The sequence below is a fragment of the Streptopelia decaocto genome, assembly GCF_964273445.1.
Source record: "Streptopelia decaocto genome assembly, chromosome: 1".
Taxonomy (NCBI): Eukaryota; Metazoa; Chordata; class Aves; order Columbiformes; family Columbidae; genus Streptopelia; species Streptopelia decaocto.
The window spans coordinates 101,463,541-101,488,337 of NC_138663.1; the positions used below are offsets into that span (position 1 = coordinate 101,463,541).

Here is a 24,797-nt window from a genome sequence, read left to right on the forward strand (position 1 = left end):
CATTCACTATTGAGTTACATCAGTGTCAAGCAGCTCCCAATGACGTAAAACCAGAGCCCTGCAAAGTGGACCTGACCCACTGGGTCTTCAGACAGAGAAGATTCATTTCAAAGCAAGTTCAGAAGCTAAAACCACATTGAATATATGGAATACCTTCAAGTGCCTGTTCTGGTTTATAAGTGCAGAAAGTTCTTCTGAACATGGAAGTCAATGCAGTATATTAAATTCTGGTTTTGCTGTACTCTAAAACAGAGGAATCCACCTAAAAATAGGAGATGTTCACGCATTGGTATTCAGGCAACTCCACAATCATAAAAGCCCATGGTATAATTTAAACTAAGGGGGTAGGAAGGGGAGAGAAAATCAAACAAACAAAAAAACTTGTCTAGTTTTAGGGAATACTTTTTGCCTGTACCTAATCAGAAAGTTCAGAAATGTTGAATATTTGGAAAAGGTTATCTGCGTAAGAGAAAACTTGATCATTATATTAGGAAAAGAGAATCACAGATTTTTGGAAACTATGATATCTGGGGTTTTTTTCCTGCTTTACTGTTTCAGCTAGTACAAAAATATTTCTCATTCCTCTAAGACCAGATGGCTTTAGGTTTTAACCTTGTGGACTGCAGCAGCAAAGTTGGAACAGAACTGGAAACACGGAGATTTTCATACTCATTAAATAGTAATGGTTTTAAAATGTAGTTTCAGCTCAAATCAGGTCCAGAGCAAAACTTTCAAAACACATTACAGCAGGAGCTTCTGGGCTAGGAAAAAAGACGGGAAAAAAACATTTACCAGAATGCCTCCATCTGCCTTAGTTTCACTTAGCAAATTCAGGACTTCACAAAACTTGTGATTTTGGGACAGCATCTCCATGTAGGCAATTTTAGACCAGAATCTTCAGGGCTTTCAGACTTTCGGTTCGCCTGAAAGACAACCTAGTGGACTCTGTGGTTTTAAGATCGGCATATTTGATTCACCATAAATTACATAAACTGTATTGCTGCATGCTGCTCAGCACATAAAAGATATTGAAAACCACCTCTAGAAAATGATGAGTGACTCAAAGTGTAAAAGCACAAAAAGTCTATCAACACAAAGCCTGGCTTTGTCATCTGTTCCTAGGAAAGGTAATACGCTAAGCTGACATGCCTATGGATTACTGTTGTCTCCTTTTCCTTGGAGGAAGGAATACCTTCTTAGGAAGGTACTAACGCTTTTGGAATAGCACCAGAGCCCGATGAGACTCCAGGTATCCCCTTTCAATTTTCCTTTGCTTTTCTCTGCATACACAATCCTCAAAATCTCCATCACTGACAGAGTGGCATAGATACCAACTGCCTGTGAATATGTATACAGAGGCATGTTACACCGCACTAGTGCTTACTTTTGTTACACCACCACCCAAATGCCAAGCATTTAAAAGTGCTGCATCAAGGTACCTGGAAAGCAAAACACCCAAGTACCCTCATGGGGACATAAGTTAGGAGGAAGCAACAGAAACTCTTCCTTGCATGGTCCATAGCTGGAATTCGAACACAAGGGAGGACAACTTATGAGGCAATACTCTGTCTGGACACATATGGCATTGTACTGTGGTGTACAGACAATTTTCCCTTAAATATCCCACATGAATAAGTATTTTGCACGTTTCTTCTGTTAGGCTTCTATTATCTTCCCACTTGGGGAAGGGGTATATAATAAAAGAATGCACTCTATATTTTGGAGAATATAATAGTGTTCTTTTGCAGTTTGAAAAGATGCAGACCATCAAATCACAGGAAGAACAAACTTTGGTCCAAGAGCTTTTATTATACAGTCTAGATAGCATAACAGGGCCATCCCTGAGAACCTCTATGTGCCACTACAGTACACATGTTGAAAACAAAGCAGATGGCTTTCTCCATCTGTGCATTCATCCCATGGCTTCAATAGGAGCTGGCTGTATCATCACCCAACATTACCAGCCATCCAAGTGGAAATGATGAAAAATCTTTTTCTTTTTTTCTCCTCACCCCTTTGCTATTACAGACAGTTGTGTTAGTTAAAACAATATATATCTCTCTGTGCAGCCACACTGTTGTCAGGTTGGAATTCATTTATGTCAGTTTAGCTTCTGTCAGAGCAGAGCAAAAGATCAAACTTTAAACAAATTTGTAATGAAATCAGGCAGATGACTGCCAGATCAGATCTATCATATCAATACAGTTTGTCCTGTCAAAGCTTCATGAAGTTACATTGAATTTCAGAGGAAGAAACTTATATCAAAAAAGTGTACAATGCTGTACAAAGGGAAGACTACAATTTGTAGGACCTTGCATCCTGCAGGAAAATATAAACATACTAACATCATGACCTTTGAAACAGAGTTAATAACATGCCCTTTTATCTTTAAAAAGAAACCAAGCATGCAATATAGTACGTGCTCACAGAATCACGATGCGATTCAGAAGGCAGAAAGATTATAGCAGCTTCTTCTAACGGTGCAACAAGCTTCCGCATTTTTTAGCTCATTGCTTTTCTCTGCATTTTATACTTAAATCTCACTAAGGCTGTTTTACTTGAGAAAAAGACGCAAATCTCATTCTTTCTGTATCTTAGAACTCTTATCAGCACTGGAAAAGAGACAAAACACAAACCCCATAACCACCACACGAGAGGTCTTTGTAAGGCTGGTTTTCATTTCATTCTTTTCCTTCTCTTTTGGGATTAAAGAGACCAGGAAATCAGGAAAAAAAAAAAAAAGCTGAAGTATTTTAGGCATTTTCACTTGCTTTCAAAAATCAATCCATCTCCTGTAGTCAGCGGTGCATGCCTCCATTAACCCTCCCTCTCAGTGAGCACTCTAACTGGAAAAACAAAAGGATGTAACTAGCAGAGAACAAAAATACTTTAAAAAAAAAAAAAAAAGCAAGCTTTTGTTGAGCTTACGATTTAAAATATGAGCTGGAGGTGTTACACTTTGTACCCAAAATAGCACAGTGATGAAACAGAATAAACATGCTGTACCAAAAAATGGTCACATTGTGGTTTGAAAAGATATGGTATACCAAATTATAAATAATATCTCATAACTTCACAAAAAAGTACTTAAAATAGAGACATATCTAATACACACCATGAACTTGTACTGTGACTGAACTGGACTTCAGACAGCGTCATGAGAACATGACACTATCACAAAATATCCTGTGCTTCTAGTAAAAACATAGAGAATTAAATCTCCATGAACTGTTTCTAGTTTTCTTTTTACAAATGATCCGAGACCACAAGGCCATACCTTACTCCTTCCCTTACTAATGAGATACGAAAGAATAAGGGGTTTTTTGGAGTGAACTGAGAATTTAATAAAAATATTTTATTAAAATCACTGGCTTCACTCACTCTGCGTCACAAAAGTCTAAACCATTTATGCTTCCGTTAAAAGGCACATTCACACAGGGAGGTATTAGCTATAACATCCTTAAATTAAATTTGACAGGCTTATACCATAAAAGTTACCTCTTTTAAGGGCACAGTGCCAGATCACATGCTACGCCAGCATACAGACATACCTGAGGGAAAGGTGAGAGAGAGGTATTTTCTACCAATGCAGGTAGCACTGTTACTGAGCTGGCATGCTGGGGAAGGATTTACGCCACACTTGTCAGAATTCTCTTTGTCAAAAGAGTCAGGAAAGGAAAGAAAGAGGCTTCAATTCTTTCAACAGAGCTGGCGATGGCAAAGCAGCAATTTGGCCACCAGCAGCAAGCACTGCTCTCCTAGACATCCCCAAAACAGGTCCCAGAGCCTGGACTGGGGACTGCCCAGGCACACAGTTGCCAGCTCCACTGCTGGCAGGGGCTGTGCTCCCTGGGCACCCACCCGCACCTCCACTGTGCTACGGAGATGTCCCTCAGGACTGAGACTTGCAGAGACTGTACTGAGTTCCTGAAAGATCTCTCTACGCTTTCGTTTTGCTTCATTCAAGAGGAACAAAAACACACAGAAGTGAGCAGGGTTCCCCTGAACTAGCTGTCTCCATGACAAATGTGTTGCAGAGGCAATGCTGTCAGGGGTATCAATATGAGATATGTATATTGCCTGCCTTTAGGTCTAGACACTGGGCCTTGGTCCTCTTCAGCATCACTGATAAAACCCTCTTCTCCAAGGCATAATTTTTTCTGTCCTCATCTCCTTTATGCCTGATGCTAGGCCTACTAGAGATTAGCTCTTCTTAGCTTAATGGTCAAGACAGCCTCTACTAAAGCCAACAAAAAGTCAGAATTCTACTGTCAAACCAACTTATCTGTTCATCAGAAATATTCTGTATTTTTAGAATGCATGGCCATAAAAAAACCCCTAATTTTACTCTTTTTTTTTCTGTTTTAAAAACCAAATAAATTTAAGAATAACAATAAACTTTAGTTGACTCCAAATCAACCAATCATTTGCTTTGTAAATCAAGGCAAACCCCAACCTTTATATTATACACCAAGATTTTTCTTCTGCATATTGCGAATGTCCTTCTGCATGAATGCATCCACCAGAAAAAGAGTAAATAGAATTGAACATTTCCAAGTAACTGTATGGTAAGTGCTGCTGTTTAGAAAGAAAATATTTTACTCACCACACTGGACATTGTACAGAGCCCTGTTATTAGACAACTCTTAAATGTCCACTCCAGCTATAGGAAGCTACACACAGCTGGTCTCAAAGTGCCACAGAGAAGAAACATGGAGAACTGGAAAGGAGCTGTTGGATCTGGGGATCATGCTGGGGATCACACACATCCCTCCATCTGCAACTCCACCATGCAGGAGTGCTCCATTACTTAGCATGATACCAACAGAAGAGTTTTAACCTCTATTCGCCTCTCTTCAATTGGTCCTGTATTTGACCCTGGACCTCAAAGAACAGCTTACAGCAATGAACGTCTGCACTCAAAACACAGGAGACACAGTTCACATGAGGAAAAATGCAGCCACAATGGGGGAAGCAAAGCCTCCTTTCCTCAAGAGATCACCCAGGCTTCCCCTGTGCACTGTCCAAAGCCACTGTGAGGTAGTCAAGCTACCTCAAATTGACTTCATCTGTCTACATGGCCTGGTACAACACTATGCTGAGTTGCCCACTCAAGTCCTGCAAGAAGAGCAACACTGCCAGCTCAACGCTTGGTCTCTCGTGGAGCAGAGCAGCCCTGGAGCAGCACAGTGCAGCCTTCCCTCTGTTGGGAAGGAGCACATGGGGCAGCCCCAAGGGGCAGTGACCAGGGAATGCCGACTTCATGGAGAACAAGTTCAGTTCCATGAAGTGCAGGAAACTGAGCAAAGCAGGGGAAAAAAAAAAGTAAAAGAAGGAAAAGATAAAGGAAGACAATTTAAAAAGGAAGGAAAAAGTATAAGGGAAAAAAAGTATTGAATAGACAAAACTTTGAGTGCTAATTAAAAAGTTACTAACCCTTAAGCACAAGTAGAAGCCAGAACACCAAATTCAAGTGGAAAATGTTCAGCTTAATTCATTCTTAAAGGCAATTCGCAAATTGAGATCAACGTAATTGCTTTCATTTGCTACTGAGAACCAAAGTGAGACTTTTAGAGAAATAAGAACAAGGAACTAGCATAAGAAAAAGAAAGACATAAAACCAGTGAATTTGAATAAGACTAGAAAAAAGACTAAGGCAACAATCATCTGCATATAGGCCAGTGAACCTGAAGGGCAATCAAAATCTCGCATATCAACATTTTGAGGGATCACTGCATCTCCTTACCTGTTGGCTCACTAGGAGAAGATTTCCAAGGCCACAAAGGGCAACTCAGAGCCACGGCCAACTAGGAAGCATTAGGTTCATTAACTGCTTGCAAGTACAAGAAATACATCTCAATCTACATTTCTGAAAACCTGTCCCCTAAGGTGGAGATTTCCTTAAAGCAAATCAGCTATCAGTTAGATGCCTGTATGTCACCACCTTGCAATGATTTATAGCTGCTGTTCACGATTTCCGAAACATCCATTTTTATGATTACCCTGACAAAAGACGTGAAGTGGAAACTTAAGAGAATGGTGAGAGCAAACAATCTTTTTCCTTCACACATAGTCTACTTCTATAGAAATGCAGCCAACTATTCTAATGCCACTTGTTCCAGAAGTCCTCCCCCCATGTATTTACCATTTTTCACAGAATCACATAATGTTAGGGATTGGAAGGGACCTCGAAAGATCATGTAGTCCAATCTCCCCGCCGGAGCAGAAACACCTAGATGAGGTTACACAGGAAGGTATCCAGGTGGGTTTTGAATATCTCCAGAGTAGGAGGCTCCACAACCCCCCTAGGCAGCCTGTTCCAGTGTTCAATTTTGAAAGCAGTATTTTCCACTTCAGAAGCCCCTGCCTCACATAGAATGATTCCCTTACTTCCTAACACATGTAACTAAGGAAAAATAAAAGACGAGCTCAACTTACCCTCTTAGCAACGTACCCTCTTAGCTTCACATTCCTTTCTCAGATAGAAAATTAAACACTTGGATTTAAGTCCTATTCCCTCACCTCTACCTTTGCTCTACAGCCCTTCACAGAGGGAGGAAACATACAGGCATAACACATTTGCATGGAACAGACAACTTGAGGAAGTTAAGAAAATCACCTGCATCTTGCTGAGCTCCTTCTTCTTCCTGCAGCTACTGACTTACTGCTGGAGAAAAAGGTAACCTCTATAAATACACAACATATTTGGCATAGGGCACTGCTGGAAATCAAGGCAGAGATAAGCTATGCCTGAAAAGACCTTGTTTTCTTTAGCCACAGCCAATTGGCTTCTGCAGGAGACTGTTAACTGGAATAAATCCTCTAAGAGACTGGAAGGGACAGACTGGACAAAAAAGCACAGAGGAGACAAAATGGCAAGAAAAAATCAGGGGAGCTTCCAGCAGATTGCAGGGGGTATCACACTAGCAACCTGCAAGCTGAGATAAGATGGAGGAGTTTCCTCAGATACAGAATCAATGCAGGCAGAGACAGTGAGAAGTACCAAATATCCCACTAGAAACAAGAGAAAAATGTAGATGAAACTTTGGGGAAAGAAAAGGGACACATGTGAAGCAAAGAATAAAAGAGAGATGGAGAGCTTACAAAAAGAAGATGAAAATAAAATCAGTGTGAGACCATATGAAATTAATCAAAATTCATCTAGAAAGCAGAACAGCTATGATTTCCCCTAAGGGATTAATATCTCTGTTTCTCTTGATACAAGTTCACATGCAAGGACTATTTATTATTGTTGCCTAAAAATTCCAGCAAAGTATTCTCAAGTCTAAAGCAACCATGGGAATTTTCTCTTCCTGACAGCTAAAAATCAACCAAATTGGTACGTTTCAAATATCATAACATGATGAAAAAGAACAGCATGAAGTGGCTCAGGTATTTTTTTTCCATCACTTCTACCATCAAAGCCATGTCAAGTGACTGAAAAACATTCTCTGAAAAACAACAGAGTTTTGTTGGGCCCCACAGGGATTTCCAGCAACTCAGAGATGTTTATGGAATGCAGCTACCCTGGGAGGCTTCATCTCTTCACCGAGAAGGAGCAGAGGGATACCATCAGATACTAGCTGTCCATAGATAGTTACCTGCAATAACATCAATCAGAAATTTATCTCCCAAGTGAAATACCATGCCATTAACTTAATGAATCTGCACGTCATCCTGTGTTAAGAGAGTAAAAAATTTCTACAGAAAACCTAGGGTTTGAAGTCCACTTATATCCCTGTAAATGAAGTTCCTGATTAATGAAGGGAGAGGAATGATTTTGAAGGCTTCTAAGGAACGAATCACTCCCCTGCAGCTGAGAAAGAGAGTGGGCCAGAGTTCCAGCAAACACTAAGAGCCCAACTGGAATGTTCTGCTTTGAAAGAAGCAATTAATAGACCTTGACTGCAAGGTCAGCCACCCTCCTGGTTCCTCCTGTTGTATGGGGCCCCCTCCCAAACCTTCCCCAACCACTTGGGCAGCCCAGAAGTCAGCGATGGCCCACATAAATGCAACATCTCTATGAAGAGAACCATTGGTAAGGTCAGGAGCATGGAGATTTCTAGACACAGGCTCTTATTTCACATGACTCAGTCTTTTAATTTTATGTCTGTGCAATGAGTGTTATTTCAGGCCCAGTCAAGCTTTTCCTTAAGTCAATGGATATGCACATACCATGACCAAAAAGCACGCCTACTATTATTATCGGAGTGCATTTTCTCTCACATCTACTTATGCAAAGCAACAACTCAGATCAAGTTAAGCTTGGCAGCAGGGAAAAACAATTTTAGCGGTAAATACTAAATGGAGTGAGCAAAAAGATCAGAAACATGAAGAGCAAGGATGGAGTGGGAAACTCACACCTATGGGTGGAATTCTCTCAGCCCTGGTGAATACCAAGGGGTGCAGATCAAGCTCCCCTTAAACACATTTTGCAGAGATAGAGAAGGTATTTGTTCCTTTCCTAAGCAGGCCAGAATGGACTCAGCTACTTAAAGGGTGTCTTCCTTTATCCTTCCACGGATGCTCAGGCACTGATGGCACTCGAGCACTCACACAAAATAAAATGAGAGAGGAGACTTCCAGAGAAGAAATGGGGAAGGAGGAAGAGTGAATTGACATTACAACCCACAAACAGAGGGAGACAGGTAAATTCATATCTTTGTTCCTCCTCAGTGCAGGGCAAGATATGTCTAATAAGACTCCCACTTGGTTATCAAATTTTGCCTCTTCTGATCTGTAATAGATGTGTTCTGTGCTTCACCGAGCTCTCCTAATAAACACACACCTCTCTCACCAGAATACAGATAAATTACCTCAGTAATGTTTCTGGCTTGGTCCAATATACTAATCTATTATGATAACAGAAATCTACATATCACTGTCATCTTCAAAGCACTGCACAAACACTAATTAACTAATCAATGAACACCACACCAGAGAGTGTTAACGTAGGATTAATAAGCTGATAGGTGCGTAAGCAGCTAATGTTTATGGTGAGCGTTTAATTTACGTGCCTGATTTCATCCTCCAGGAAAGGTTGCTCCCTTAAGGCAGGTCGTCCTTCTGCCTGCAAGGGAAGGGTGAGAACTGGGAAGCAGCATCTGACTCGGTGCCAGACTCCGCCTGACAGTGGAAAAAGACACTTCAGAAAAGCCTGGAATGTTCCCAAAACCTCCCCGCCTCCTGAGCCAAGCAAAGGGAGAGGGAAAACTTTACAACTTAGGCGGGATAACGCTGGAGGTGGCTGACATTTCATGGAATAGCATGCTAAATTAGAAAAACAAACCTTGGTACACAAAGCAGGTTTGAGGCAACTCTGTGATGGTGGCGCTTAAGATTTATTCTGCACCAGAGCACCTCGCAAGTGCCCAGAGGAAGAGTGGAGACCAGCAGGAGCACATCCAAGTGTTCCCCTCCCAAGCCATCCACCATTCTGCGTGTTCAGGCTCTCAGGGCTGAGGAGGTCCATTAGCACCTTAGCCAACATGCCAGATTTTTATTATTTTGCAAACCTGATAATCTGTCTGATAGATCTTGAAAGATAACACATACAGGCGTTGCAACAGTATATCTCTATGAGTAAACAGCTCCTGCTATTACATTCCTGTGAACACATCTACAGAATGAGATGGATAATCAACAAATGATCAAAGTCTTAAACCATGCTGAGACCACGTTAACAAGCTTCTAGATTGACAACATGCATAGAAAATCAAGGTTTTCTTCATAATACCATTAAATGACAGTTTTCCAGTTCAGCAGTCTCCAACCTGCCACAGCCATTTTCTGCTTCCACCCACAACTTGCCTGCGTATTTCTGAGGTTCAGTCTGAACAAATGGGCCACTTCACTGCCAGGCAGCTCTTTTGTAACAGCAAGGCAATTGCATGGGATGATTAGCCATAAAATCTTAGTCAGTGAAAGCTCCTGCAGACTTAATTACCAAGAAAAAAAGAAAAACTCAAAACCCACCAGCTTCTGCTCTGAATTGATCTTCTATATAACATACCCATTAGCAGAGTCTAACCATCAACAAATGGTACAGTTTAGTTCAGTCTACAGGTAAGTTTAAAGAAGTTAGGTAGGATGGCCATCACCACAAGCGATATGCTTTTACCCTTCAGAAGAAAACAATGACAACTACATAGACCCAGGCATCTTGCTACAACAACATCCCCCAGTTGCTTTCATTCCCAGGTGAAGGTGCTCTGTGTTGTATGTGCTGGGAAGAGACAGCAAGTCTTTGATCGCCATATCTCCTAGTTTTTCTTCCTCCAGTCCAGGAAGACAGTTGCTTGCTAAGAGAACCTACACCCTCAAAAATGCAACTTTCCAGCTTCAGAAAGGGGATAGCCTTGAATTAGCTTTCACTCACACTTCTGAGGAGAGAAACCTCATTGCATGCAGCAATGCTCCCCATTGCTTCTGCGAAAAGGCCAACACTCTGGCAGCAGAGAAGCCCTCAAAAGCCGAGAGCCAACGTGCTCTCTCACAGACCAGCTTGATTTTCAAATCAATCATGTGAGTCTCCAACAATGTTATAAAGTAAAAATAATTATTTCTGAAAAAATAAATATTTTGACAATGTGTCAGAATTTGGCATTGCTAATGCAGATGGTCTGTGGGAAATACATCTAGAAATGGGTGAAAAAAATTGCAACTGTTTTTCCATATCTTGTGGTAGGAGCTTTGCACTTAAAAATTTAGGTGGCAGAAGCTGGGTTTGCTGACCAGTGAGCTTTAAAAGTACAGTTGTTGATGGCCCTCTCCTTATCTTGGTCTGTCTGGTTTTGCTAATAGAATTCCCAGTGAGTGAGAGTAAACACAAGATTCTCCTAGCAGAGATGTTATATATTCAAAAAAATCAATAGATAGACAGATATGTAACCACCTAGGCAGCATACATGGCAGTGAGAGCTATGGAAATTTTTTCACTCCAACTTCACAAGCACACAGGGCAGACATCTCCCCACCACAGCACAGGCAAAGTGACAGTGAGAAACCCACTGCTCAGCCATGACACATGGGGAACAGCAGGAAGGTAAACAGGATGGAAGGCTTGTCAGACCCATAAATGTAAATGAGCACTGCTGTAAAGAAGTAACAGCCCCTACACAAGTGCTGTTGTTACATTAAATGCTAAATACGCCTCCTTGTAAAACTGCATGTAGTGATCAATTATTGCTGGCAATGTAGATCATATAAATACTTATAAACGAAGGCCAGGCCTCACTGAAAACTCTCCAAGTGTCTTTGGGTTAAGAAATATTGCAGCCCTTTGTGCTGCAAGGCCAGACTCGCATTTAACACTCCGGGATATCATATATCAAAGAGAGCTTGTTCCTCTAAAGAGGTGAATGCCTTTCTTAGAAAGCTACCAGAACTTCTTTCCGTCTTTTTTGGCGGTCTCACATCACCAAAAGTTATCATACACAGACATTAGGCAACAGAGATAACACTCCATAACTCTTCATACACTGGACCAGGTCCTGGATAACAGGACCTACAGCATCTGGTCCAAAAAGGGCTGGAGCTGTCAAAAGTTTCACTCTCAGGCTATGACCACAGCTGATTCAACAAATTCAAAACCAACTCCTTTTAGCAGAGCATCAAATATTCAATAGCACAAATCAACATATCTCAGTCACCCCTTATCTGCAGCTAACTCTTTAACTACACTCTTACGTAAGGCTACAGCTTACTCATTGACTTGTCAGGTTTCACACACTACAGAGGAGCTTCCTCCAGAGGCTCTGGTGATACAGCCCTGTGCTCTGGCATCCCACACAGCATTCCCACATACCAGGCACTACCCAGGCATCTCTGTTGGGAGCCCCCGCACCAGAGGGTGGCTACAGCTCAAGTCCAATGCTGCCAAGGGGGTGTTTCTTCATGGGATGTGATCAAGGCATGCTCAAAGGAGTTCTTGGGGAGGGCATGTCCTCCTCGCCACAGTCTCACAGCATGACCTCTCTGCTAGCCACAAGATAAGGAGCCTACTGCATGAAGTCTCGCTCCTTAGGTAAGGGTTTAGGAAGGGGTCATACTCACCAGCATCTGCCTGACAGAAGCCACTGGCAGGGTCTGCAGAGCACGCCCTCCACGTCTCCCTGAGCCTTCCCAGCCTGTCAGTGTTTGCACTCCAGCATCGCACCCATGACCACGCGCTCAGCTCCCTCCCTCTCCTGCCTGCTGAGGTTTTAGCATCTTTGATGTTAGGCTCAGCCTTGGAACAGGGTAGCCTGCATGGAGACAGCCAGGAGACGCCTCTCCCAGTTGCTGCTGTTACATTCACTGCTGTGGAGCTGGCTCCTACAGCCTGCACATACTCTCACTGCTTTTACTTTTTTTGGTTGCTTTTTTGTTGTTTTAAAATGTAACAACTTTTTTTACCCTTCAATTTAAATCTGTGCATTTAAGGATGCATTAAAACTAATCTACAGCACAGAAATTCAGTCATGCCTACAGTTATATGCATTTCCCCAGAGGAATCGCATGAACTTGACAACGGAGTAAACCAGTACAAACTAAATCATGTTTTCCTTCTACCTTACAAAATGGAGTGGTACCTCAAGCAACCTCATGCACCTACCTTACAGAAAGAAAAGTGCTCATGCACTTCAAAACATTCAAGAAAAAAAGCTATCCTATCATTAGCTGGATCACAGCAAGGACAGCTTTCCTTTCAAAGGAATAATTTTTCCCACCGAATTTAAAGCTTATGGGCACTTTTGTATATGGAGCTTCCTATCATTATAGCTGAGCACCTGCTTTCATTGAATAACCATAGAGAACCATTCACTGGAAAACATGGACCATAACCTATTGTGTCTAATTTCCCAAATGACAGTATTCTTCCTTCGATAATGTTGAAAACAAGAGTGATACTTTTTGACAATAAATTGTTATCATTAGCCATACAAACTGAGATTCAGTTCAATTCCTTTGGTCTGTAATTCCATCAGTACAAAGGCAGAAAAATCTTTGGTTTAGTACTACTTTGAAAATACTTCATAATAGCTATTTTTAACCATTTAGTAGGAATTCACTTTTAAGACAACTGCAAATAACTTCTTGTCTGATCTGGAGAAAAAAATAAAAATAAAAACATTTTCTAAAACAAAATGCATATGTAATATCCATGCCAAAAAGGTTTTTAACTAGCACTACCTTAGGTCACTAAATTAACTTCTATTAGACCTATCTGAAGATCCTTAGATCTGATGATATTATATATTTTGTCTCAACCTTCTATTTTTACTGATGTCAGTGATGACTGATTAGTCTGATGAACTGCAAGTAACTTCCTTTTGCTTTCAAATTATACCAACATTTCTTCAGATGAGAAACTTCAGTTTGCTTAAAGAAAAGTCTGAAGTGGTTGGCTAAATGAGACACTGTAATACTCTAATCACTCAGTAAATCTCAAAGCAGAGTTGTTCAGACCATTTACAAATGTGAGCTGCACGCCAACAGCTGCCATCAGCATTAGCATGTTCCAACCAAGCACCCAGGAATCAGAGGCCCAATAATTGTAAAAGAAAGAAGCAGCATACTCAATTTCGGGGAAAAAAAAAAAAAAATAAATAAAATCTACATGGTCTCCCATGTCAGAGCATAATCCACAGTATTAAGTGGCTTATCTGAAACATAGTTAAATACAGCTGAGGAGAGATACCATTACCTTCAAAGGTATGAGAGGTTCGCATACAGTGTTTGTAATCACTCCCTAACCAATGCATTGCTTCAACAAATTTCTGCCTATTTCGAAACAGTATAAGCAAAAAAAAAGTTAGCACTTTGTGTTACATATAGTTCTTCATGTCACAGGTGTCCTTATCTCTTTCCTAGGAAATCAAGTGTCTTCCTTTCACCTACACAGTAACAATTCAACAGCGCTGTTAAGATTTCCATTTTGTGTGACTTAAAGAGCAGAAACAATGCACATCAATCAAGTACAAGAAGTTTTGCTGGTGTTCCTCTACTAATGCACTGCTAGTTGGCAGTCATGGGATGCTAGACGAGGGCAGTCAGATGCAGTGGAAGAGATGAGAGCCAGCTTGGAAGAAGTCCGGACAGAACTGAAAAAAAATAACCCTGAGTAGCTCAATCAATGACTTTGACATGAAAACAAGAAAGGAGACAGGCAGCAGCTGCAATAGCACGGACAATCAAGAGTATAACATGCCGCATAAGATGAAAGAAGTGAAATCAGGTTTGTGTTACTAAGTGAAGGATGGTGAGATGTAAAGGAGAATCTTACAGCAGGGTCACCCAGAGGGAGTCTGAAGGAGTGAGTGTAAAAGGGATTCGGAGATGGGGATGTGTCGGCAGGACAAGTGGAAAAGTTAGAGAAATAAAAAATGTGAGCCATCTCAACATCTGGGGAAGGACACAGGAGAAGAGGGTTACAGGAGGAAGAGAAGGACAGGACTCTACAAGAAGGAAAACATTCATGTCACAGATTTCAAACTTTGCAATTTTTTCTTGAAGTAAAAAATGGGCACAAGCACACCAGTATCTAAAAAGACAGCTTTATGCCTGTCTTCCCTTTATTGCAAATATTTCAGTTCTGTCTCTTATCTCTTATGAATCCACAAAATGGCTTACTGAGTGGCAAGAAGGTAATAACTAGTCCTCTACTGAGTTTAAAAATGCCTAAAATTGGTAGCAAATATTTATTACTTTCTCATCTGTGCAAAAAAAATGTGCATGCTTCATGCACCACTTCTCAGCAACTCAAGAACAGTGAACTTCTTCCAGTTAAATACCTCAGTGTCATTCACTTGAAAGACTTTTCTTAGCTCAGTGGTAATTTTATTAAGTGCATAGTACAAAATCATCATTAATGGTATTGAAGATAACTTAAAAAAATACAACTGCAAAACAAAACACAGGATTTAAACCTGCAAAACTAGGAGCTCTGGTTATGAGCTGTTAGTACGCAAAATATTAGCAAGGACATCTGTAACATAAATCTTGCATCTAAATAACTATGTAAACACATTTGGTTCATGAAAACAGGAACTTGGTATAAAAGTTGTGTAACCTTCAGATTCCATAATTGTTCATATTTATATTATAAAGATGATTAATTATTTAATCCTTACTCTTCAGTTAAAATCAGCAATCTTAATTCTACCTTTAATTCTGATCTGACATAAAGAACCCAATGGGTAGGCAAAATGCTGTATAAGTGACCCTTTGCAGCCTAAGACTTTCAGTGAGATTTAAAAAAACAAAAAACGCACAGAATATTTCAAGACTTTCAGTGAGATTTCAAAAAAACCCCACAAACTGTTTTCCCCTAAAATTTAGCAGTAAAATGCCCCCAATTTTCACTAGTAAAACTGAAACCACCATTAAATTTAAATATGTAACCTGAATTGGTGAATTAAAGCTCACATTGAGATACCTTTTTGTATCTTAAAGTGAGCATCTGTATACTCTGGGCTGTGATGTGTGGTTTCTGCTCTGGTATCATTCCTCCCAGGCGTTAGCAGCCAACTAGGTCCTAAAAAGAAAAAATTAGAAGGGTTAAATTCTGTCCCTGGACAGCAGCTACTGGAGCATGTCTATGGTAGGGCTGGTTCTGCAAAACTGCAGTGGAGAAGGCCAGAATTCCCCTCCTGCCACAAGTTTTCGTCATCTTTCATTTGCTCTTTCCTACATCAAAAAAAAAAAAAAATGATTCCATGGTAACCAAAGAGTTTAAAAAACTTCACAAAAAATAATCATGGCACGGGGAACAGATAGGATGAGAAGAAAGGAAGCCATGAGATGAAGAAGGTTCAGTCCAGCAACACCCACATCTAACAGAATTTTTTCAGGCAAAACAAGGAATGCATCTTTCCCTTGCAAAGTATACTTCTCAGAGATGCTTGAATCCTTGCTTTCCGGTGTATAAATAGTTTCTTTGCTGCCTCCATAAAGATCACGCAGTCTCACAAATGTGGCTAAGCTCGGCAAACGAGAAGCCGTTTCTCAGCCGAACTCATAAATTACTTATTGTTTTAATATACTGGAAAACTGGCAGGAAGCAGGGGAAGGTACGTAAGTTACACAAGACTTTATACCATCACTTATCCTTGCCTTCCATTAAAAAAACGTTAGTTGCTGTAGCAACTGTCAAACCACACTCCGGTTCCTCTTCCTCCAAGATACAGAACTTCTCCAAAACACTCACACACAACACAGTCCTTCCCCAGCTGAAGGACATGGTTTCTGGCACTTTTGTATTGTTTGAAAAGAGGCTCTCCAAGGAGCTGAGAAATCCTTTGCAGGGCTTTTGCCTCAAGGTACGCTTGTGTAGAGACAGTTACCTGAAATCTTTAAAACTCGGGTTTCCCCCCCACCCACCCACCGCCTCTAGCTCTTTTCCCCCCCTCCTTCCTTTTTCCCCCTTCTTCCTCTGCATTATAGAGAACATTAGTCCATGCAGCTTATTTCATCACTACATCTTTCAGCATTAAACAAAACACCTACACATCTGTCAGATGTCACCCCCTGTCTTGTTCTTTCCTTCATGGGAAAGGCACATGCAATGGGGACAACATCACATAAAACACACATTGCAACATCTCTAGGTCACAAAAGGAAGAGACAGGTCTCCCACCTAACACTTGAAGGGACAGCCCCTCTCCACAACCACCTTTTGTCAGTCATTCCTAAGGAACCCCTGCTCTGTCACTAAGGTGAACAAGCCTTCTCTCAACTGACTGAAATTCTCATCCGATGGACAGATTTGAATAGGCTACAAAACAACAACAGCCACCAAACAAACGAACAAACGCACCATTGGCATAAAGAGAGCCCTTGAGAAAGCTCTGTCAGAAACAGGACAAATTACACACTACTGAAGAAAATCTCATGACAAAGTGAAAATGTATTCCTTGCCTTTGTGCAGCATGCCAGTATTAATGATAATCAAAGATCCCTGGGAAACTCTAACATGTTCAAGGACACAATCCAGGGTAGGATGTTTGTATAGCAAAAGAGAGGTCCTTACCACTTTCTAACCTTCCTCAGTCCCCAGGAGCTCCATTCCATTTCCAAGCAAATTTGACACTTAAAATATTTACATGCCTAATACTTCCCAAAAAGCAAAACCATTTAATTCAAACTAATCTGTTTTCTTACATAATGGGATTATTATTTTTAATTGCTGCCTAGAAAAGAGAGCAATGTAGTATTGCACAGACAGTATTCAGGAATATATACAAACTCTATTCTTTCAAAACAATTTCAAACTTAAATATGCTTACCTTTTCCTATCATAGTAGTTTTATCATCTCTGTTTTCCTTTGAAGTGTCTTGTAAACTGGAGGATTAATGGTTCTACATAAAGATATTTTTGTCTCTTCTAGAAGGGTCCAAGCTACCCAGCCATTTGACCTTGTAGCTCATTTCTTCAATGCCATAAGTACCCCCCTTCACTCGTTTCTACCAGCCCACTCGTTTCTCTGATGGCAAAAATGAACCGAAAACACATAATGTACTTGTTCTGGCTACACCAGCAGAAAGCACTTCAGCAGATACGGGAACAAGGGTCAGCATGTCTGCCCATACAAAATTAATTGCAAAGTACTATGCACAAGCATACCCCAAAAACAGCTTTCTGTGAGTGTTTACAATGGAAATAGCTGCATACTGGCCCAGCTACACAGCATAAACAAGGTCACTTGACTGCTGGGAGCAGTGACACACAGCCACCAGTTCAAACTGTAAGCGCTGAACCCATCTGTTCCTCGAGTTAACAGTAATTACTGCCTGCGGTGTCCTTACTGCTCCCAGCTCTGCCCACCAAGAGCAGCAGCTGAAAGTAGGTATTGGTGGCTGATCTTCCTAGCAGAAATTCCAAAACAGCTGACATTTCTTTGCTGCCCCTCAGGGATTGCTAGACTGTTCCCATACCCTGGTTCTTCTCCTGGTCTCTTTTGCATCTTATGTCTGAGCAGACGTGCTAAGCAGCTTTGCTCTCCTGTGCCCAGTCTTCCTTTCACACTTCTATTGATACTGCCTCTCTTTAATCCCTTCACCTAATTTTGTGCATCCTGGTTTCAGCTGAGATAGAGTTAATTTTATTCCTAGTAGCTGTTATAGTGCTGTGTCTTCCATTTAGTACAAGAATAATGTTGATAACACATTGATGTTTTAGTTGTTGCTAAGCAATCAAGGACTTTTCAGCTTCTCATATGGGCCTGCAAGCGAGTAAGCCAGGGATGCACAGGAAGCTGTGAGGGGACACAGCTGGGACAGCTGACCCCAAGTGACCAAAGGGATATTCCATACCATATGATGTCATGCTCAGCATCCAAACTATAGGGAAAGTTAGCCAATGGACCACTGCGCAGAAACAGGCTGGGCATCAGTTGATGGGTGGTGAGCAATTTCATTGTGCACCACTTGTTTTTGTATATTCTTCTATTGGTATTAAATTATTTTCACTTTCTGTCCCTTTAAACTGTCTTTATCTTAACCCACAAATATTACCTTTTTTTTCCTGATTCTTTCCCCCATTCTGCTGGCAGGGAGCAAACACACAGCTGTGTGGTGTTCAGCTGCCTGCTGGGTTAAACCACAACACTACGGTATACCATAATTTCCCCAGACTCATGCACTTGCATGACAAGGACTCAGGCTGCTACACTAATGAATGCCCCTGAAGGATGTGCAAGGTACCATTTGCTTTTTACAACCACTTACATGTGTGTATCTTCTGCATAGAATGGTGAAACACACAGCAGCCAGCAGCTCTCGAGGCCACCTTGCAACATTTTGAATGCCCGATTTAGGGCTGCAACAAAGAACTCCAGAGCTATAAATGAGGGCTGCTGTAATTTACATTACAGTTCCCAAACATCCAAAAAAGGTGCGACAGAGTAGGTCCTCATTTAACTACGCTACGCTTAACTATAAAACAAAGAAAGCAATTCCACCCTGTCAATTCACCAGCTAGGATCAGACAGGAATCTCGCCAGGAATCGTCATCCTAAACATGAAAAATATCCATGCTGTCACAAAGCCAAACACAGGCACGCTTTCACAAATGTGGGCGGATTGGATTGAGAAGTTACTGACCCGAGAAATTCATTACCACTTTACGGCTGGCAAAATCATAGTTGACCTAGCTGTTATTTAACATCTATGCTTGGTTCTTCAGTTGATTCAAGTCACCTCACTAACCTATATTAAAAGAGATCTGGAAGCATTCACAGTACACATTATGGTGTGTTGTCTATGACAGCCATAAAGCACAGGTCATACAGCTGTAGGCAGATATTCAACTGTTCCAGCAGAATGTGCAAACATGCACCTTCTGAGCTAGAGTGATATTTGGGCTTATATCACCCGGGTCCCTTCTGCCTTTGTATTCTCCTTCCATCTTTGCCCACCTGTGACTCATCTTGCACGTGTTTGGGAGAAGTAAATTTTAGAGTGTTGCTCACTGGCTAGTTGCACATATATTCAAGTTCCAGCTGTGACAGAAGCTTACGTGTGCTGTATCCTCGCAGGAGGCATAACCGCAAATTGCAAATTACACATGCTACATAGACAGAGGCAGTTTGTCAAAATTCGCCTAAAACCAAGGATTAAAGGAAGATGTGTTCACCTTGCCACAGCTATACAAAACGGGAAAGGTCTTTCCTCATCAGTCTTCAGCACCTTCTGCCAATTATTACGGCTTGACCTCAAAAGTGGGATATTGTGTATGATGTGAGCATTTGAGTGTTACTTAAGCTGCCTTGAGTGACAATTCTTGCAGTGGCTTATACCTCTAGCTCCTGCCTAGACAGTAATGAATGTATCTGGGACTTCAGCACATGCCAAAAAAACAAAACTGTCACACAGCTACTATTACAGTCATTTTAACTTTTTTTTTATCCCTACACAAAATTGCCCAGATTAAACAAATATCTTCAAATATAGCATTTTAAATTTGATAGCCATCTGACAGGATCAGCCACCAAGCAAGAGGCTTCTTAATATTCCCTTAAATACTTCCTCTACTATTTACAGCTTATTGTTTCATGTCACATTGAGTTTTTTCACCCATTTTTGCTGCTCAAATAGTATTTTCTGTTGTAAGCTTATCTCCCTTTCAGTACTATACCTATTTAATCTAAATTCCTCTTAGAATTATAATGTACAAGTTGCTCTGCTTCATTAAACATTACAGTATTCTAGTAAAAGTTATTGTAAAGGGACACAAGTTCAAGCCAAGCTTTATCCATATATAAACAAGGTGACACTTCAAAAACAAAAGTTATAAAAAGTGCAAGAGGAACCATCTAACCTACAGAGATTCTAAAAATATTTCTTTAATGCTTTTTGTAGCTTCATCTTTTTAATTTAGAAGACATTATCTCAGTCTGCCTATAAATAATAAATTGAACCTGTCCTTTAGAATGAGCAAAATTTGGTAAGATTTTCTTCCAAGTTCTGCTTTAGCTACAAACCAAAAAGGACCTGTTATCCCACATATCCCACTCCTGGAGCTGATTACTAGAAACTCAGCTCCCATTGGCTGAAAGAAAACAGGGACTAAGGGAGAGAAAAAGAAGTTCATACCCATTTCCTGAGACAGGAAGCTTGAGTGCATTTGGCCTGATAGAAGAAGGAAAAAAACCCCTCAAATGTCTGAGCTTAGTAGCTTGGCTATTTCTGAATACAGACCAGGATATAGCAAGTTCCTCCTCCCCAAAAAAGCATGATGAGTCACACACTATAGCACAAGCCTTTAGGTTATTCTTTTTCGTATATTTTTTTTATTTAAGTTTCTAAATAAAAAGTTTTACAGCATTAAAGAGGAGTAAACAGCTTCAGAATAAGGCAAAGAAATGTAAGAAAGCTTAAACTAGGAGGGCCTTTCTGATAGGACCACTTGTAATGGTACCAAAAAAGCAAAGGCAGTTAAATTTCTTGAGAAAGAAGGATTTTTTTTTTTCTTTCATTCTTCAGATGTTCTCTCTCTCCATTTATATGAGGAACTGCTGCTACTTAAAGGTGATGCACTGCAATTGCACAAATAGCTTCTAATTCGTCTCCTTCAGATGCAGCTTGTAAAACAAAAACAAACAAAAAACCCTTTCCAGTGTAAAAATTTGTATAGCAAAATTATAATTTGGATCCAAATAAAGCGTTTTTGTAGCTGCAAGGAGAGTAGCACGCACATGAAATCTGACAGAGTGTTTGTAGGGAAATTCCAGAATTTAAAAAAAGAGTGTAATTCAACAAAGTGCAGTATAACCACATTTTAATAATAAAGTCAACATTATGATGGAGGAAACCACTATGATACTTCTAGGTCTTCACAGAATCACAGAATGGTTGGGGTTGGAAGGGACCTCTGGAGATCATCTAATCCAACCCACCTGCTAAAGCAGATTCACCCAGCGCAGATCACACAGGAATGTGTCCAGGAGGGCCTTGAATGTCTCCAGAGAAAGAGAATGTTTGTTGAAGAACTAAAGAACAGTAATAGTGAAATAAGCCAATTCTTGCTCTTTAGAGGAAGGAAGCCCACTCTGAGCTATGTCTAGGACGTAACTATCAGTTCCCAAAACATCAGTCTTAGTCAGAGAATTTCCCCAATCAAATTTAATTTGGTACTGTTAGAAGACAGAAGGCTGCCTATAGCTTCTGCTATACCACATCTGTGTATGGATCTGCCCGTGTTTGTCACATGGCACGTAAGAGCAGCTCAGATCTGACCTGCCCAAACATTTGTCTGGATTACTCTCCCCCCCCCTTTTTTTTTAATCTCTGCTGCTCTGTCTTCTGGAGGCTTAAAAGCCCCTTCCCAGCCACAGGGCTGGAAGGACACCTCTTAGATGACAAAGGTCCAGCTTCCACCCCATCAAGTCCATAGAACACATCTGCTCAGGTAAGAGGACAGGAGCACCTGTGACCACTGGGTCACAAAGTAAGGACTGCCTCAGCATCCATCTCAACCTACAGCTAGGCATGTTCCCATCCCATCACCACAATGCTGGTGTTCACCAAATCATGAGGTATTTACCCATGGAGAAATGGGTAAATTCCATCACTTTGTTACTGTGATGAAAACACTGCTGGTCATGCAACAGAAAACCTGGAAAACAACCCTTGCAAAAGACAAAAAGATTGGGCACAACTGAGTTACAGAGCCTGAATCTGGTGGTAAATAGCTTGATATTAAGAAACGTTTCGTCACAGAAAGGGTTGTGAAGCACCGGAACAGGTTGCCCAGGGAAGTGGTGGAGTCACCATCTCTGGAGGTGTTTAAAAGACACATAGATGAGGCTTAGGGACATGGTTTAGTGCCAGGTTTAGGCTATGGTTGAACTTGATCTTAAGGATCTCTTCCAACCAAAATGATCCTATGAGGAGAAGTAGGCTTGGAAGAGAAGGAGGAGGATTGATCTTCAAGACACTTCTGAACTACATTTGACTCAATGCATTTCACTAAAAGGAAAATACAGCTTAAAAAAATGGAAAATCTCTCACTATCTTTTGCAGAACTTAGCTATCAGAATGTTACTCAGTAATTAACACTGTCACCTCGTTATCTGCATTGGTCAAATTCTGCATTCAGAAAGTATCAATGTGAGAAATTAGAACTGAATAACTGACAAGTAATATTGAGATATACAAGTATGACTAGCATTTGTTAAACAGGAAAAGAGAAAGTATGGTGAAACAGCACTATCACTATACTAACATATAATTAATATCAAGCTGTGATATCACTTATATTGTCAAGATGTAGAGTTTTACTTGTATAGGCACTCAAAAAATGTAACATCCTGAGCTTTGTACTGAGCAGAAATCTTCTAGAGTTCAGAAAGAAAACAACTTCATCAAATTCCCTTACTAAGCATGACTCCAGCAGTCTTAAATTCACTGTGAAACTAGATATGTTGCATAATAAGTCCTGCCTTTTCTTAAAAGCAAGCCTCAGAAGTAATATGTTGTAAATAAAATAGAAACCAATTAGATCCATCTGTCTTGCCAACACACGCACAAAAAAAAAGCACCAGAGCATCAGAAAAATAGCAGACTGTGAGAAATGAGAAACAAGCCAGATATATTGTTTATAAAACTTAAACAAAATGGCTATTTTACTTGCTTTTCCATAATCAAGTCACCTCAAACTGATATTGGATTAACTGACAGTTATCACGACAATAATAAAATTAGGTTTTGTTAAATTATGTCTGCACATATATATATATAAAATATTATATATATACACAAAATATATATAATATATATAATATATATATATATATATGCGGCATGTTATACAAAATACATCTGCGAATGGTTAAAGAGGCAATATTTTTCTGGTCATTCCCCGTCTCTCTTGGAACTCTTAGCTGCTTTTGGCAAGTGCTTTTTATAGTTACCATTTGCATTACTGTCATGGATCAGGTCATTACAAGTGGGCTATCCAAATGCTTAACAATAATAGCAGTAATAATAATAATAATTACAGTCTGTGCTGCAAGCAATAACATTTTAGAGCATTTTTCGCATCTGGATGGATACCTGCCATGAGTTTCTATGCAAAACACACTCATCTCCAAAGTCATGAAGCAGGCGAGCTCAGAGTCCACTAGCCCAACATTTTACTTGAGCTAAATGTCCTGTCTAAACACGACCAATTCTGTCAGACAGACTTATCAGCAGAGACAGCGGAGCAGAGTCTGGTCTGCCTGTAAACACCCCACCAGAATAGGAACAAGAAAAGCAGCAGCAGCTGGACACAGCTGAGCAGATGGGAGAGCAGAGGAAAAGAGTGAGGCTGTACCGGCCAGCATGACAGGCAAAGCTTAGGAAGAAAATAAAGTGTTTCACTTGTCTTGTCCCCAGCCAACACCATCTACCATGGCTTTCCTGTTCTGCTCAGAACTGGATGATTACTGCCATTTTAGTTAGCTTTTCCATGCTAGCACAAAATCAACTCCAAGAGGTTTCTGAGTACTCAGAAAGTAGCAATCCACAGCGACTTCCAACGCATTAGCTTTGATGAAGCAACCTCATTTAATGAAAAGCTGTGATGGTCTCAGATTACAACAGGGTGATATTTGTGAGAAGGGTTCTCTTTTTTACTATATCAGATTATCTAAAAATCTATTGCATTTCATAACCAATCTTTCATAGCGCAGAAGCTATGAATACATGTGCTCTCACATAACCAATCTAGAACTATTCTACACGGAGAGAAGGCACGGGGAGGGGGAAATAGCGGAAAAGTCAACAGTAAGGAGAAGCATCTTCAGAAGAAAAAGCAGCAGCAGCAAGATTTTCAGTCAGGAAGACAACAGAGCAAACAAGCTGTACCTATAGGAGAAACAGTCAATCATCGGAATAACCAATAATAATCGTTCCGATAAGCAATTTTCAGAAATGTGAACTTTAAAAGACTTGGCTGCACATTCACATTTTATCTTTGTGTCCATAAATGTTCTAAACATAATTTGGGGGCAGGGCATGGTGACAGATTTTACCTTAATGCAAAATGTCATGTAAAAATTTGTTTCAGTAGTTGTCCTTCTGGACTGATTGAACAACACACAAGTCAGTTTTATAAATGCGTAACTCTTGAAGACAGTGCTCTTATAACAGTTGTATAAGCATGCTTTGTAAAACATTTTTGTGGGCTCAGCATGCAGACAAATTCACAAATAGAATTGCTAACTCCCTTATCTTGATGACCAATAACAAGAAGAGGAAAAAGAAAAAGAGATTCTTTTTAAAAGAATAGTCTAGACAGTTCAAAAATAGCTTCTGTGCCCTTGCCAGGTACA

At 40.4% G+C, this 24,797-nt stretch overlaps 1 protein-coding gene across 5 annotated transcripts in view; it reads right to left on the reverse strand.

Annotated features, from left to right (window-relative positions):
- Positions 1-24,797, reverse strand: part of ARHGAP6 (Rho GTPase activating protein 6) — a 168,473-nt gene that overhangs the window by 89,907 nt on the left and 53,769 nt on the right. For 2 of the 5 annotated variants that reach the window (XM_082059716.1, XM_082059717.1), the window contains exon 2: positions 15,419-15,517. The exons of 2 other annotated variants lie outside the window; for them this stretch is intronic. In XM_082059716.1, the coding sequence (XP_081915842.1) occupies positions 15,419-15,487 (69 nt within the window). In that variant the 5' untranslated portion in view covers positions 15,488-15,517. Of the gene's footprint in view, positions 1-15,418; positions 15,518-17,267; positions 17,383-24,797 lie in introns of those variants that run through there. One more of the 5 variants, XM_082059718.1, reaches the window with a different exon arrangement.